General features: G+C 32.5%; 3 protein-coding genes across 3 annotated transcripts; 1 reads left to right on the top strand and 2 right to left on the bottom strand.

The window, feature by feature from the left end:
• Positions 1-3,389: 3,389 nt before the first annotated feature.
• On the top strand, positions 3,390-5,922 carry LOC120075193 (stearoyl-[acyl-carrier-protein] 9-desaturase 6, chloroplastic). The gene is made up of 2 exons (XM_039028394.1): positions 3,390-4,054; positions 5,129-5,922. The coding sequence occupies exons 1-2, from the start codon at positions 3,431-3,433 to the stop codon at positions 5,699-5,701; spliced, it is 1,197 nt and encodes a 398-aa protein (XP_038884322.1). The 5' UTR covers positions 3,390-3,430; the 3' UTR covers positions 5,702-5,922.
• Positions 5,923-7,710: 1,788 nt separating this feature from the next.
• On the bottom strand, positions 7,711-9,203 carry LOC120074975 (basic salivary proline-rich protein 2-like). Its single transcript, XM_039028097.1, has one exon. The coding sequence runs from the start codon at positions 9,073-9,075 to the stop codon at positions 7,957-7,959; it is 1,119 nt and encodes a 372-aa protein (XP_038884025.1). The 5' UTR covers positions 9,076-9,203; the 3' UTR covers positions 7,711-7,956.
• Positions 9,204-9,393: 190 nt separating this feature from the next.
• On the bottom strand, positions 9,394-15,710 carry LOC120074974 (serine carboxypeptidase-like 42). The gene is made up of 9 exons (XM_039028096.1): positions 14,558-15,710; positions 14,000-14,107; positions 13,788-13,880; positions 13,607-13,699; positions 12,082-12,167; positions 11,670-11,948; positions 11,467-11,600; positions 9,848-9,940; positions 9,394-9,773 (listed from the first exon to the last, which is right to left on the bottom strand). Exons 1-9 carry the CDS (start codon positions 14,802-14,804, stop codon positions 9,488-9,490), a joined length of 1,419 nt encoding a protein of 472 aa, XP_038884024.1. The 5' UTR covers positions 14,805-15,710; the 3' UTR covers positions 9,394-9,487.
• Positions 15,711-16,232: the final 522 nt, after the last annotated feature.

Below are 16,232 nucleotides of genomic sequence, written 5' to 3'. Positions count from 1 at the left end.
TCGTTTAGGTGAAATGTAAATCTCTAGTATCAACGGCGTTATATACAGAGTCTAGTCATCTCATGATCCAGGTCTTATACAAACTCTTTGTATAGGACACTCCTGCTCGCACGTCTCCACATGAATGGTCAGGATCAACCATCTGTAGTAGTTTACAACACTTGAAAACCTCTACAAAGTGGGTCGTATCCGTAGTGTCACCAGGATCAGGTATCCCGCCTTAATCCTTATACTACAGACCTATTTAGGTTATCACTTAAGGCATGATCCACTTATGTATGACATATACATGCTTAAGTTCACATAAGATAACCAAGGAACTTTGTTTATTGGATATGAGTAAATGCCAGAATTAAATAACACTTATTTTATTCATTAAGGAATGTGTATCTTTGTAAAACAACGAGACTCTAGGAGAATTAGGACACCAATCCCAACAATAACCTCATTATGTGGATATGCTATTGAGCTATTTGTCTCTTAGGGTTGAAAGACACTCTATAAGATGTTTACCACTCACTGAGCATCAAAAGCGCATTCTTTTCTTTTATATTTTTTATTCTCAAGTAGTGAAAGAAGGGAGTTCAAGGATATTGCTAAAGTCAAGGTCTGTCACACTATAGCCACACTACCGGACTTAAGTTTGTTATTATGCGTTTCTGTAATTAAGAGTCTGGAGTTGTTAAGTAGAGTTTGAGGGTTATGTAATTTCATATTGTTTGAAATAAAATAAGTTAAACTAAGAGTTGTTGTTATATTTCTTTGGTTGTAAGTTTACTAAGCAAAATAGGTAAGAGATCGTTGGTGGATATCACAAAAGGGTGGTATCTATCGTCCTCACGCCTCCTTTCGGACTTGGAAGGTAAGCTTGGGAAGGGGTATGACATTGTCAACATTGGTTTAATAAAATTAACTAACATAATTAATATCTAACTTCACCTAAGCCTTCACTTTTAAAGGTAAGCTTGGAGGGGTGTGACATTGTCAACATTGGTTTAATAAAATTAACTAACGTAATTAATATCTAACTTCACCCAAGCCTTCACTTTCTCTCTCTCTTTTTCTTTACCATCTTTATTTCATTCCACTACCATCTTTTTCTTCCTCTTTTTTTCCAGACAAATCTACTTATAGTAATAAATAATTATATGACTAATTTTTTAATAAAAGATTGACGTTAATGTTTTAATAAAAACAAGAGGTAATTGTTTGGGTAGCATCTTTAGGAATAATAACCAAAATGGATAACAATATTTAAAAAAAGTTGAAAATATAACAAAGTTCATCAACTCTTACCAGTGATATGGTCTATCACTGTCTTACTAACGGCTATTATTGATAGACTCTAAATTTTATCATATTTGTAATTTCTTTACCTTATGTTATATCTGTTAATTTTTTAGGTTTGTTTGCTATATTTGTAACTATTTTATTAAAACAATGACAATTTTATTTTATAATTCAATTTTTTGTTATTTTTATAAAAATGCTTTTACTTGAAGTTCTCTGTGTTGTGGTCGGTTATATTTCTTCCAAGTTTTTAATCCAAAATTGTTTGGTTGTACTATCTAAACGTCTGTACATTTTTTTTTCTTGAAATCCTTGTACAAACAATCAATTGTTGTATGGTTACTCCTTTTTTTTTTTTAATATTCAAAATTTTAAAAATTAATAATAAACCTGAGTATTTCATTTTTTTTGGAAAAAAAAATTGTTACCAACTACCTTAGATCGTTAGAACAACACTTTTAGATCCCGTTTGATAACAATTTAGTTTTTTTTTGTTTTTATTTTAAAAAAGTTATATCATCCACATTTCTTATAACGTTTTGCATCAATTATTGAATTCTTAGCTAATATTCCAAAAACAAAAACAGTTTTTTTTTAGTTTTAAAAAAATTGGTTTGATTTTTCAAACCATTAATGAAAATAGATAGCAAATGAAAAAATTTGATGGTGAAAATAGTGTTTATAGACTTAATTTAAAAAAAAAATTAGTAAACAGACCTTAACTTTTCAAAATTATTTAGAAAATTAATTTGAATAATAAACCAAGAATGGAAATCAACTACATATATATATATATGTATTTAAACAACAAGTTGGCCATCGATAAACAAACAAAGAAAAAAAAAAACCAAAAAACGAGAAATATTTGAAATTCAAGTTGCAGTTGTAGCAAACGGAGACTAATGAAACCTATTTTCTCCACAATTTAAAAATAAAATAAAATAATAAATCGTTTTCTTGAAGCATTCTTGCCAATCTGCCACGACCACTCCAATTGTAAATTTCAACTTTTATTACTAGAAATTGCTCCTTATAACTTGTCCTTAATTTCAATGTCACTAACCCATCATGAATAATTTATTTGGTTACCTTACCATTTGTTTATTGTGTAATTTAATTAAATCATTGAGACTAAATTAAATCATCTCTATAATAATTATATGCCTAAAGAGTTGTATCTTCCCTTTATTTTATTTGTAGGTTAAATTACAAATTGAGTCCTATGATTTAGAGAAAGTTAGTTTTTAGTCCGTATAATTCTAAAAGTTAGAATTTAGTCCATGTTTACCAATTCATAAAGAAAATGAGTGTACTCATAGTGAGATTCTATTTATAGAATTATCATAATAGGTCACAATCGCAAACGTAATTGGATAATTTTTTATCACGTTTACTTAAAATTATTAATCTGTCACATTTATCATTATTGTTTAACAATGAATGTGACAAATTCACAATTCTCATATTGTAATAGTAATCATAATGGTAATAATATCACTTAGAAAGTCCTAGTTATTTTGAAACACAATCAGATTTATCACTTTTCACATCTCAATTGGATTGTGCTCTTCAACTTTATACTTGAAAGTGAGCCTCACATTACATTACAATGACGGAATACATGTAAACAATATCAAACATAATTAAATTGAACACACATTTTAGATTATTATTGACTAAACGTAACCTTTCTTGTGGTTTGATAAAACCTTAATATACGTGGATATTATCAAACTAGATTGATAAAATTCTAATTATAGACTATAGAACCTAAAATTTTGTTTTTTCTAAGACCAAATTTATAATTTTTGTTTTTATTTAATTGAGTAAATTATAAAATGGGTGGAACTATATTAGAAAAAAAATGTTTTTTTTTAATATATGAGCTGTCCTTAATTCTATTTGCCACTGTTTACCCATTGAATCTCTCCCCTGCCTTTCAGAAAACCACAGCACCCACCGGATTGTTCATCCTAAAATTACCATATTACCCTTCCATTTTTTCGTAAATTTTAATTACAATTATTTCCATTTTTCACCCTCAATAAATAAAATAAATCCCCAATTTTCCCCTTTATAAATTAGATCATTTCTGTGTCCCAATTGTCCCAAATTTCGACTTCCACGAATACAGAGCATCATGCAAACACTAACCTCAAACAACATAACAACTCATTCTCCGGTGCCATTTGGCCGGAATCTGGCTCACCTCCGCCTGAAGTCTCCATCACCGATATACGCCGTCAGAGTCCGTCCATCGATCCGGCCAATTTCAGCCATAGCGGCGCCGTCTCTGGTTAAGGATCGGAAGACTCACTCAATGCCGCCGGAAAAGATAGACGTGTTCAAATCGTTGGAAGGTTGGGCGAGTGAGAATGTGTTGCCGCTGCTGAAGCCGGTGGATGAGTGCTGGCAGCCGCAGGATTTCTTGCCGGATTCAACGCTGCCGTACGGAGAATTTGTGGAGGAAGTTAGGGCTTTGCGAGATCGGACGGCGGAGCTTCCGGACGAGTACTTTGTGGTGCTGGTTGGGGATATGATTACGGAGGATGCATTGCCGACTTATCAGACGATGATTAATACGCTGGATGGGGTTAAGGATGAGACTGGGGCTAGCCGGAGCCCCTGGGCCAAGTGGACTAGGAATTGGACCGCCGAGGAGAACCGCCACGGCGACTTGCTCCGGACATACCTCTATTTATCGGGTCGAGTCGATATGATGATGATTGAACGGACTGTTCAGTATTTGATCGGCGCCGGCATGGTGAGACCAATGACCGTTTATTTTTAATTTAACAGAAAAAAAAAAGTTCTAAAAATACAATTTGGTTATATTCGGTTTTTTAATCAATTTAAACCGTAAAAACTTCAATGAGATTTATAAAAACACTTTTAAAAATTTGTTTTATTTATTAAACACAAAATTCAGTTTTATTTATACTAGATTCATTTGTTACTTTTAAAAAAAATGATCTAATTTGATAATGATATATTAAATATAAACACTAATTATTTTATTTTATTTTGAGTTCAGCCATTATGGTCGGAGATTGAACCTCCGACGAGCGCATGTCAAACTTGTAATTAAAGAAAATCATTTATATCTGTTACAATTTTTTTTAAAAAAAACCATTTATAACATGTAATTGTTATTTTTTAATGTTCAATTTTAGTATTTTAATACGCACTTTCAATAACTATTTAATTTAATTCTACTGCTCGTAGATTTTTTTAAATGAAATTTTGTTCTTTAATTAATATTTTTACTATAAATTTTGAAAACATATTTATAATAATTATTATTATCATTTAATCTATTTTAATAAAATTTAATTTTGAAAGACTACATTTAAAATTTATTAAAATTTGAAGGAAGATTTTCAAATATTCTTAATTATTATTATTTATTATATTTTAATAAAAATTAATTTTGAAAGACAACATTTAAAATTTATCGAATTTTTGGGAAGATTTTCAAAAATATAAAATGAGAAAACTATACAAAATAACAAAATAGATTGATTAAAATGGATAGAAATTGATTGAACGGATAGGTAATTTCCTTTTTCTATTTTTATAAATAGTCAGAATACTTTTTCTCTCTCTGAAAATATCTCAGATTTGTAAAAGAAAAAAAAATGGACCAAACAAATTTGAAAGTATATTTTGACTTTACTTTTTTAAATGTTTGGATTTTAATTACATTTAAGATGCCAAGCTTTCCCAAATCTTAATAGATTTCGTAATTACCAACTAATTAATTAAGACGATTTTTCAAGAAAAGGAAATTAATAATATAATAATGGTGGTGACATGTAAATGCGTCCGACGTGGACAGGATCCAGGGACGGAGAACAACCCATACTTAGGATTCGTGTACACGTCATTTCAAGAGCGAGCCACGTTCATATCACACGGCAACACCGCCCGTTTAGCGAAAGACGGCGGCGATCCAGTCCTCGCCCGAATCTGCGGCACCATCGCCTCCGATGAGAAGCGCCATGAAAACGCCTATTCCAGAATCGTCCAGAAGCTTCTCGACGTGGACCCCACTGGTGCTATGCTGGCAATTGCTGACATGATGCACAAGAAGATCACAATGCCGGCGCATCTCATGTACGATGGGCAGGACCCCAGGCTATTCGACCACTTCTCCGCCGTGGCTCAGCGGCTTGGGATCTACACGGCTAACGACTATGCCGATATTCTGGAGGTGCTCATCGAACGGTGGAGGTTGGAGAAGGTGGAGGGATTGACGGGAGAGGGGCGACGGGCTCAGGATTTCGTGTGTGGGTTGGCGCCGAGGATTAGGAAGCTTCAGGAGCGAGCCGATGAGCGGGCTAAGAAGTTGAAGCCGCATGGGGTTAAGTTCAGCTGGATTTTTAATAAGGAAATTCCCATTCTGTCCTAGGTGGTTATTAAGTTGTTAGCTTCTTTTCGTGTAAAATTAAAATTAAACCCTCCAAAAATTTTAAAAAAAAATGAAATTTTGTTTAGAAGATTAGGATTTTGGTCTTGCTAAGTAAAATAGTTTATGATCAATGAGGTATGTATTTACTTAATTTTCCTTTTTTTTTAAAAAAAAATGCATTTTAAAATTAATTGAGAATAAACGCAAGTAGGATTTACTCACATTAATGTGCGATCTACTTCTTAAAAAAGAGAAAAAAAAGTTGAATCTGAATAAGATCCAAGTGACATGTACTCTTTAAGTTCAAGTATGTACTAAAAGACCAAAATATTTCTTTTGAAGTTCAAAATGTTTACAAAGCCAAATAAAAAAATATATGGAAAAGTCACACTTTAAATTTTTCAAAAAATAAATAAAATAAAACTTAACAGCTTCCCATTCAATAATAATAAACAAAGATCTAGAGCATTTATGCTATGCACCTCCAAAATCCCACTAATCATCATCAAAATCCAAATAACATGTCTAATTTTATTACACACAATTACATATCCAAGTATATTAAAAGAAACATAATAATAATAATAATTGGAAAAAAAAAGTTGTTTTCCAATAGGAAAAGTGTGAAGTGTTTCTCGTAAGATTGTTTTTTCCCCAAAATGCCATAAGTCAATCAAATTTTTTATAGTTTTTATTTTAATTTATATTTAATTTCAAAATTTATCGCACTTACTCTTCTTCAATTTGATCTTTTAACTTTTGGTTTTTACACTTTTACCCGTGAAACTATTGATTGTTTCTAGTCCTTGGGCCAACTTTCAATTAATTAATAGAAAATAATTATGATTAGATTTTTCCATTAATTTTAATAGTGATCAAAAAGTAAGAAAAAGCTAATTTAGTTATCTTTAATTAATTAATAAAAAATCTTTACTATATTAAAAAGGAGAATCATTACATGTCCTTTTTGCTCTTATATTTTTCATAAATTTCTATATTATCCTTTTATCGAGTGGTTGTGACTTTTCGAGTGTAGGTGTTTATATTGTCCTTTTGTCGAGTGGTTGTAACTTTTCGAGTGTAGGTGTTTGTTTGAAAGACAGGGTGACTTTTCCAATTTTTAATTTACAAAATAAATTTATGTATTTAAAAAATAAAATCTTAGGTCGAATAAGTGTAATTGGTGTTGACAGGATGTAATGAATGCATCTGTTCGGAGTAGAGATGGATGCATCTGTTCGAGGTAGAGGTGGTTACACACATCAAACTGGTGTATTGATTCGTCCTATGTATTTGTGAGATGCATGTGTAAAAAAAAAAAAAAATACTTGCATCTATATTCTTAAAAAAAATAATTTCATGAGAACCAAAGTTTGGAGAAATTATTTTAAAAAATTGAGGATTTAATTGAATGAAAGTAGTAGTTAATATGGTAAAACAATGTATCATTTCATGTGATTTTACGGTAGATATATAATAATATTAGAATAAAAATGATTACATTATATATATTAAAATATTACAATATTAACATATTAATTCGATAATATAACTACTAGAATAGTTCTTATCTGTGTATTAAATATAATATTTTCTTTTCTTTGTTTTGAAAAAGACGATAATATGAGAACATTAAAATAAAATTTATTACATTTAAAAGGTTATGGTTACTCAAACAAAATTATATAATACTAATTTATTATATGCTAATAAATAACTATTTAAAAAATAATTAAAACTATTAGATTTTTTTTTTTTTTTAATATTTCAGTGTTTCTTGACTAGTTAACACAAATGACTATAGGTAACATGAGTGAAAACTAAAAGATAAATGTGCAATCTCGAAGCTTATCGATCAAATAAAAACTATGCTCAAAATTTAAGAATATAAATGTAACATTTTCAAATTTATGGACTAAATCCAACGGTAAAAGTGACCTTTAGATAAGATGGTATTTTTCCATGGGATATATGTAGCTTAAATAATTATTTACTTCTTGAGAGAATAATTTTCAATAAATTCAGGTGGCTTATTGTATTTCAGTAAATTCTATCCATTTCATGAGAATTCAATATGACGATTAAACTTTTGTATTGAACAAGCCACGCAGATTTTCTGAAAAATGAAGTAAAAAATCAAACCAATTTTTTTTTTTAATTATTAATAGGAATAATCATAATAGATATTTTAGTTGGGTTGTGTTTATTTTTATTGAAGTGTTATTTGTTCTGTCCAAAATTATTAACTTTTGTGCTTAGGAATGCTTTTGATGAAGATTGTGATGAGTGGAAGATGGTGGCTGTACTGGCTCTTCTATGGTGCTTGGATCACCTGCTTCATGCGTACGGTGCAACGCTTTTTCACCGATCTTCTCGGTCCTCATGATTTCTTCCTTGACATGGATGTCATCTTCAACTGATAGCACCACAGTTTGGCATGATCCATGGGGTCCTTCAACTATGGCTTCTTTGATTTTCCTGTGTTCATCAATGTGGATGATCTCTGTTTCTTCCACGGTTTTCTCCTCTCTCTTTTTCACGAAACAGAAGAGTGCAGCTGCCATGAATGCAAGCAGGAACAACCCACCTAATGAGACAAACACTATGATGATTACTGTTGGGTGGTGGTGAGGAGGCGGCGGCGGTGGTGGAAGCATCGGAGATGGGGGAGATATTGGCTTGTATGGTGGCGGAGGAGCGATTGGTTTGTGCGGTGGTGGAGGTGTAAATGGCTTACGTGGGGGCGGAGGAGCAATTGGTTTTTTGGGCGGTGGAGGCGCGATTGGCTTGCGTGGCGGTGGAGGAGCAATTGGTTTTCTGGGTGGGGGAGGCGCAATTGGCTTGCGTGGTGGCGGAGGAGTAGTTGGCTTTTGAGGTGGCGGAGGAGGCCGAACTGGCTTGCGTGGGGGTGGAGGAGCAATTGGTGGGGGCCCAATTGGCTTGCGTGGAGGTGGAGGAGCAGCTGGCTTCTGAGGTGGTGGAGGAGGCACAATTGGCTTGCGTGGAGGCGGAGGAGCAATTGGCTTTTGAGGTGGCGGAGAGGGCACAATTGGCTTGCGTGGGGGCGGAGGAGCAGTTGGCTTTTGAGGTGGAGGCACAATGGGCTTGCGTGGTGGCGGAGGAGCAGTTGGTTTTAGAGGTGGCGGAGAAGGCACAATCGGCTTGCGTGGTGGTGGTGGAGTGGCGGGTTTTTGAGGTGATGGCGGTGGCGGACTAATTGGCTTACGTGGTGGTGGTGGAGTTATTGGTTTGTGTGGTGGAAACAGGGGAGGAGATGGTGGAGCAATTGGCTTGTGAGGTGGTGGCTGAAAAGGATGATAAGGTGGTGTAGGAAACCAAGGAAAGTAGTAATCACTATTATTGATAGAGGCCATTGTGGTTAATATCAGAAAAGTCTTTGCTAAAGAAAGGACATGAAGAAGTTGGTAAAATATGGGATGTGTTTTATACAAACACAGAATGAAAAAAATGACTTAACTTCCATGCTAAGTGTAATGATTGTGTGCATTAAAAACATCTTTTGTTTTTGCTTCACAACCATAGTTTCTCTTCTCACAAAGCATACATATTTTGATTTCAAAACAATTAAGCTCAATCATACAACCCAGAGTGTGTACAAAAAGCTATGCGTTGTAATTTCTCTCTTTTTCTTAGCATTTTCTTCAAGTTAATGAAGGAATAGGAAAATTATATGAGTGGTGAAAATCTTGCATTACATTCTACTCTTTTGAATTATTATTAAACCAACAAAACAAACACAATGAAATTATATTAGTTTGTGTTTGTTTAATCATCAATAGAAGGGCGAGTAGAATTGGGAAGCCTCCTCCCTTTTACAAATGAAGAGAACAAATGCAGAGCTCTAGAGGGTTGGGCGAAGGGCACCATATGAGACGCCCCGCGCACCGTTGCAAATGTGAGTTTGTTGCCGTACTCGATGGCCCAGCCGCCGACCTGGCCCTTGTGAAACCAAGCTCCGTAGGGTACTGTGACTTTGAATTTAAGGTCATGAGCCAACTCTCGGACTAGTGTCCTAGACCCCAGCAATGGCACCACTGAATCCTCATCCCCACTGTGTGTACATTCATTCATTCATCAATTTTCATTATATATTCAAAGTTTAGAAATAGTAATTTCAAAATGTACCTGAAGATCCAAACAGGGATGTGGTTTTGGATTATTCTCTTCAGTAAGGGAAGCATGTTGATGTTTGTATCATTGTAATTGTAGTCTAATGTGCTGCTCAAATGTACAATGAATTAAGATTTAGATTGTGTTTATGGCATAACTAAAGAAAACTTTAGGATGTTTATAGAATATAAAATGCATATTGGTAATCAAACACAAATAATTAAACCACTAATTTAGTTAATAAATTTTGTCGGTTAATTATCAAGTGAAGTTGTTAGAAGTTTATATATTTAAAAATTTTGTCAGTTGAGTTACCAAGTCTAGTTTCTAGTTAGTCGTTAAGTTTCAAAATGCTGTGTTTTGAATTTTAATTTTTGAATTTGAAATTTAATTTCCTTTTAATCCTTAGATTTCAAAATGTTATATTATGAGTCTTGAATTTATTTCTTTTGATCATAGGTTTCAATATTTTACATTTTTACCCAAATTTTTCACTCATGCTCATGGTATGGTCTTTAGCATGATCTTTCACTTAATTAATTGAAAATAATTATAATGTAATTTTCTTTATTAATTTTAATAGTGAATAAAATTAGTAAAAACTAATTTCATTATAAAGAATTTAATCATTTAAAATTATTAATGGAAATTAACATCAAGCACAAAAATGAGCATTTAGTTTTTTTTTTTTTTTTTTTTTTCTATATTTGTAAATGTCTAGACTAGCTTACGCGCATCTCGACTAATCTCACGGGACAATTCGCCTAACCCTATAATATTTGAATGTTACAAAAACCCATGGAATATTAAATAATCTTCGATAGGTGGTCATCATGGATTGAACCCATGACCCATTTTTTATCAAGGCCATACCTCCTATTTACCACAAATGCAAGATGGTTACAAAAATGAGCATGTAACGATGAAAACAAATCAAGGGTAAAAGTGCAAGTCTTGAAATCTATTGACTAAATGAAATATTATTCAAAACCTTAGACTAAAATTAATATTTTGAAATCCAAGGATCAAATGAAAACTAAACGCTAAGGCCCCGTTTGTTTAGTAACCATTTGGTTCTTGGTTTTTAATTTTTGAAAATTAAGCGTACAAACACCCCTTCCACCTCTAGATTTATTGTTTTGTTATCTACTTTCTATCCATAATTTTAAAAACTAAGCCAAAATTTGAAAACTAAAAAAAGTAATTTTAAAAAACGTTTTTTTGTTTTTAAATTTTGACTCAGAATTTAACTTTTCTATTTAAGAAAGATGCAAACCATGATAAGAAAATGAGATAATATAGTCTTAATTTTCAAAGACAAAATGATTATCAAACGGGACCTAAATATTTAGAAACTTAAAGTCTATATAATAACTATACCAAGAATTTAAGGACAAAAAAGATTTCTCAAGAAAATAAATAAGACAGACATAATAGAATGACATTCTACAAAAGAGATTTAGTTGCACATGCTACATTGTTTTTTCCAATGGTCAACTTTTTCATTAAAAAATCAGCCAATATTTATTTTAACAATATCATACTATTTCTGACATTAAGTTAATAATGTTAAAACATATAATCGATAATGAAATAGACTCAACCATAACTTAAAAAAGAGAATGTGGGCTTACTCACTGCACATGGACCATTCATAAGGCAAGTTAGTACGATTGGCATGAAGAGCTTTTTGAACTTCTGGTAAATTGAAATAGAAACGCCTTTCATAGGTCATGCACACATCAACTCCCATGCTTATTTTAGTTGCCTGCAGATGCTTGAACTTAATAAAAATGTAAGAAATTCAAATCTCTATCGATAAGATTTATATACGAACCAGTTTCTGCAATCTTAGCTCTTGCTCGACAATGGAGGGGTAGCAAACATCCAAAAGAACATCGTAGTTGTTTATGTACTCGCCAACAATGCCATTGGCATCGGCGATGGCATCGTTGCACGATTTGGTTACATTGTGGGGATTTGTCAACACATAATCATCAAAATCACATTCTCTAGTGATTGCAAGCCAAACTTCATCAGAAATCATCCCATGAGACCAAAAGAACTCGTAGGTAGCTTGTGCATCTCTGTCCAGATTAAGTAATGGGTTCCCAATCTGCAGGTACCATTCAGAGAAATAGTTGAAAACAAAATTGATTTACAACTGATTTACTAGTAAATTAGAGACTGGATTGAAATAATGGAGATGGGTTTCGATTTTTGAGTGCTTTTTTTTTTTTGTTTCTTACAGCAACTCCCTTGATATTGAACTTGAAGCCCTTTGAGTGAATGTTATAGTCCAGTATAGCATCAGCTAGTTGAGGAATGTAATGGCCTGCATGAAATAAATATCTTTTCCTTTTTTTCATTTTCTTCCACTATTTTTTTTTTATGAGAAATGAGGTTGAAGAAAATATTAAAATTAAATTGCAAGTTTATGCATTGAAGTTTCCTTAATTGTCTATTGAGTCTTCATACTTTATAAAGTTTCCTATGGGTTTTTGAACTTTTCAAAGTTAATTTAGTTGCAACGAGTTTTATCATTAACTCTGTGTTTAATAATTCATGAGGATGATTTTGGGCAAGTTCAATAGTTTGGTGATATACATGTTATTCTAATAAAGTAAACAGAAGTGATCTATTGGACAAAAAAAAAACGAAAAATACTCGGGAGCTCCCTAGGCAGCACATATCTCTGTGCAGTCCAAGGAGTTGTTCAGTAAAAAAAACCGCCACATGGCAGTTATTTATTTTTTTCAAAAAAAAAAAAATTAATTTGTGTGTCATAAAAAAGAGGGAGGTCTAATCATCGCCTAAAGAAAATAAGGAAAAATGCACTTTTAGTCCCTATATTTTGAGTCTGATTTTTATTTAGTCCATAAGTTACAATATGTTGCACTTTTACCCTTAAATTTTGAGTTTCATATTTATTTGGATTCCTAGGTTTCAAAATGTTACATTTTAAGCCCATGAGTTTTGAATTTTCTTTTCATTTAATCCTAAATTTCAAGATTTACATTTTTATCATTGACTTTTTATTAAATAATAATCACTTTCAGTCATTGATATTAATATCCAGTTAATTAATTTAAAAGAATTAAATTACTTAACTATAATTAAATTATTTTCACTAATTTTTCATCGCTATTAAAATTAATTTTAAAAAATCACATCATAAGTATTTTAAATGAATAAACTAGAAGTTAATACCAAAGACTAAAAGTGAGTATTAGCGAAAACTCGGAGTAAGAATGTAAACTATTAAAATCTAGAGATCGAATAAAAACTAAACTCAAAACTCAAAGGGTAATATAACATTTTGAAATCTATAGATAAAATAAAAATTAAATTCAAAATTCAAGGTCAAGAGTATAGCATTTTAAAACTTTAAGACCAAATGGAGACTAGAATCAAAACTTACGACCAAAAAGAAATTTTTCATACAAAAAGTCCAATGACTTAATATAATTTTTCTTAGAGTAATACTTTGTTGGTTGCACCTATTTTTATGCATCTTCTTTCAATCACAAATAGAAAAAAAAAATTAAAAATATTTTTAAAAATAGCACCACGTGGCAATTTATGAGAAATGTACAAAGACAGATGCAATTCGAAATGCACCTAAATATTTTTCTAAAAAACATCATATCAATTTAACTTTGAAATTTGAAGGACCTAATTTTTCAAGTATATAAAATATAATTTTAAACAGTATAGACCAAATTTATAATTTAACCCCAAAAGGAAAAAGAAAAAAAAACATTTGAAACTTACCTGCATAACTTTCTCCTGTGAGGAAAAATGACCTATCTCTGAAAGCTGGAAACTTGTCATACCATTTCAACATAAAGGTGAGCATATCTCTGGCTGCCAAAGTTGCACAGATCCAATCTCACAATTTTTAATTATTAATAAAATATATTTATATATAATATGAAAATTTATGAATGAGAACCTGTAGAGTCATCGCCACAAGTGTAGTCAGACGTTCTGTTTGAGTATGACCATCCTACCCCAGCAGGAGACTCCACAAACAGTAGATTAGAGGCTAATAAAGTAAATTAACCATATCAATAAACAATTTTATAATGAAGTTAGGAACTAACACATTAATTTACTTCTTTTTTAATATTTGTTTTTCCCCCAAAAAAAAATATATATAGTTACCTTTATTCCAGGACATGGAGTTTCTTCGAAGGCCTCGACCATCACCTTTAGGATAAAAGGGTCCCAACTCTGTAAAGGCTCCCCCGCCAACTGAAGAGCAACCTGGACCTGCATATATATATATTAACATATAAAAAATGGTTTTTGAAGAATTTAATATTATTAGCAAATTTTGATTCGGTCAGAAAGAACCCAAAACAAAGCTTTCTGCTTCCAACTGCACCTTCATTTTATCAGTCTCTCAAAGGTTTTCAAGGTTTCAAGATCAAACCATCATAAACAAAAACAGTTCTGAACGGAACAACAAATGGAAATATTATGGAACAAATAAAATATTAGTTTTGGATGATTTTTTTAAAAAGTAAAGCTCATTAATTCAGGAGTTTCAGTGTTCAATAGAAAACCAAAAGTTATTTAATTCTAATTAAGAATAGTTAAATATATATTATAAAAAGTGTAGTTTATCTCCAAAACACTGTTTTCAAAAGTGATCCCAGATTCCCACAGATCTATAAAACAGTGAAAAAGAAAAACCAAAAACCAAAAACCAAAGCAGACCTCCATTGAGCCAAAGAGTGAGGGGCAGGAGATGGGGATCTTGCTGAGCTTCAGCAAAGTAGTAAAACAAACTTCTTCCGGCATCGACATCAACATCGACATAACCTGCAAATTGTCTGAAACCGACCGTTGGCTGGCCGGGAAGCCTCTCGACAAGATCCTCGGCCGGGAAGCCGTCGGTCGCCACCCAGAAGGCAACGAAAAGCCACCCCCACACAGCCCCAAGACTAGTTCTCCCCCGCTCCATCCCTCCAAACAGCCTTATTAGTGCTCAAAAACCTACAAGCTTGTGGTTGATTATATAATTGTCCAAAAGAGTTATAGATATTTTTCTATTTGTGCTGCCTTTTGAAAAGGTAATACACAGAAGGGATTTTTAATAAGATATAATGACAATAACAGGTGCATGCAGACACTGCTTTCGATCACCCACACACCAACCCCCGTCCTTCTTCTTTTAACTTAAAACTCTCATTTCTACCTAATACTCCATTTATTTACATTGCTTCTGGTCTCTCTCTCTCTCTTTCATACTTTTGTGTGATAACCTTATGGTACTGAGTAGCACTTCGAGAGCTAACAATTAAGTATATAGATAATTGCAAATATAGCAAAATCTGTTGGTAATATACTCCTATCAGCGATAGACTCTTATAGCTGGATCTAAACTTTGCTATATCTACAGATTCTTTTGCATTGTGCTATATCGGCTAATACTTGATAAACCAAAAATAGATCGTTGTATCGTGGAGGAACCCATTGCCTTGAAAGCAAAAATAGCATGACCTCAATGTTAAATCGCTACAAGCTGATAGCTCCTCGAGGGTTAACACAACATCCGAACATGCACTTGCCAGATAACGGATTGGAACCGAATGAAAAATAACTCAAAAACAATAGATCAAGAAAAAGAAAAGAAAAGAAAAACAGTCCTAAGAAGGAAAGAACTTTCTTTTTACGTGTGAACGCAGTTACCCGAATACAAACCTGCCCGTCCAACTGGATGGATGGACGGTGGCGGTGCGCAAATGTGGGAAAAATCCCTACTTCCACAACAATCAAAATTTGAAAGCTCCCTTATATGCCTTCATATATAAAAAAAGAAAACAACCTTAAGAAGGAAAAAACTTTCTTTTTATGCATGAGCGCGGTTACCCGCACTCGAATCCGCTTGTCCAACTGGACGAACGGGGGCAGTGCGAACATATGGAAAAAGTTTCTACTTCTACCACAACCACATTTTGGAAGCTCCCTTGTATGCTTTTATATATGTACTCCTTTGACAATGCAAAATCTTCCAATGTGAGACAAACTTCTACCTTTCTCTTAAAATTAACTTTTGCTTTTGGCTATGGACCTTGGACTAAAGTCATTCCCAACAATACTTTAGGGCTAATTGTTATATATGCAACTACACTTAATTTTAATTAGCATATTTTCAAATTCATAAAGATGATGAAATAGGGTCAAAAAAGCAGAAAGTAAGTAAAAGAAAAACTACCTTTTTAGGCTCTTTTTTTTTTTCTCTCCCTTTAGCTACGGCCATGAATACTTTTATAATCGTCTATGACTTGCTTACTCATCAAAGGTTTAAAAAATCCCAAAAAGAAAACTTTAGAGAAAAAGAAGATTAATCTGCCAATTAATTAAGATGCATGTGATTAATCAGTGAAAT

This window comes from Benincasa hispida, chromosome 4 (assembly GCF_009727055.1).
Source record: "Benincasa hispida cultivar B227 chromosome 4, ASM972705v1, whole genome shotgun sequence".
NCBI classification, from domain to species: Eukaryota; Viridiplantae; Streptophyta; class Magnoliopsida; order Cucurbitales; family Cucurbitaceae; genus Benincasa; species Benincasa hispida.
This window is presented reverse-complemented; position numbering and strand designations above follow the sequence as displayed.

Coding starts and splice junctions, on each gene's coding strand:
- LOC120075193 (XM_039028394.1), top strand. CDS start 3,431: ATGCAAACACTAACCTCAAACAACATAACAACTCATTCTCCGGTGCCA. Junction 4,055..5,128: donor ATTTGATCGGCGCCGGCATG/GTGAGACCAATG, acceptor CGACGTGGACAG/GATCCAGGGACGGAGAACAA.
- LOC120074975 (XM_039028097.1), bottom strand. CDS start 9,075: ATGGCCTCTATCAATAATAGTGATTACTACTTTCCTTGGTTTCCTACA.
- LOC120074974 (XM_039028096.1), bottom strand. CDS start 14,804: ATGGAGCGGGGGAGAACTAGTCTTGGGGCTGTGTGGGGGTGGCTTTTC. Junction 12,168..13,606: donor CACAGGAGAAAGTTATGCAG/GTAAGTTTCAAA, acceptor TATTTCATGCAG/GCCATTACATTCCTCAACTA. Junction 9,774..9,847: donor ATCCCTGTTTGGATCTTCAG/GTACATTTTGAA, acceptor ATGTACACACAG/TGGGGATGAGGATTCAGTGG.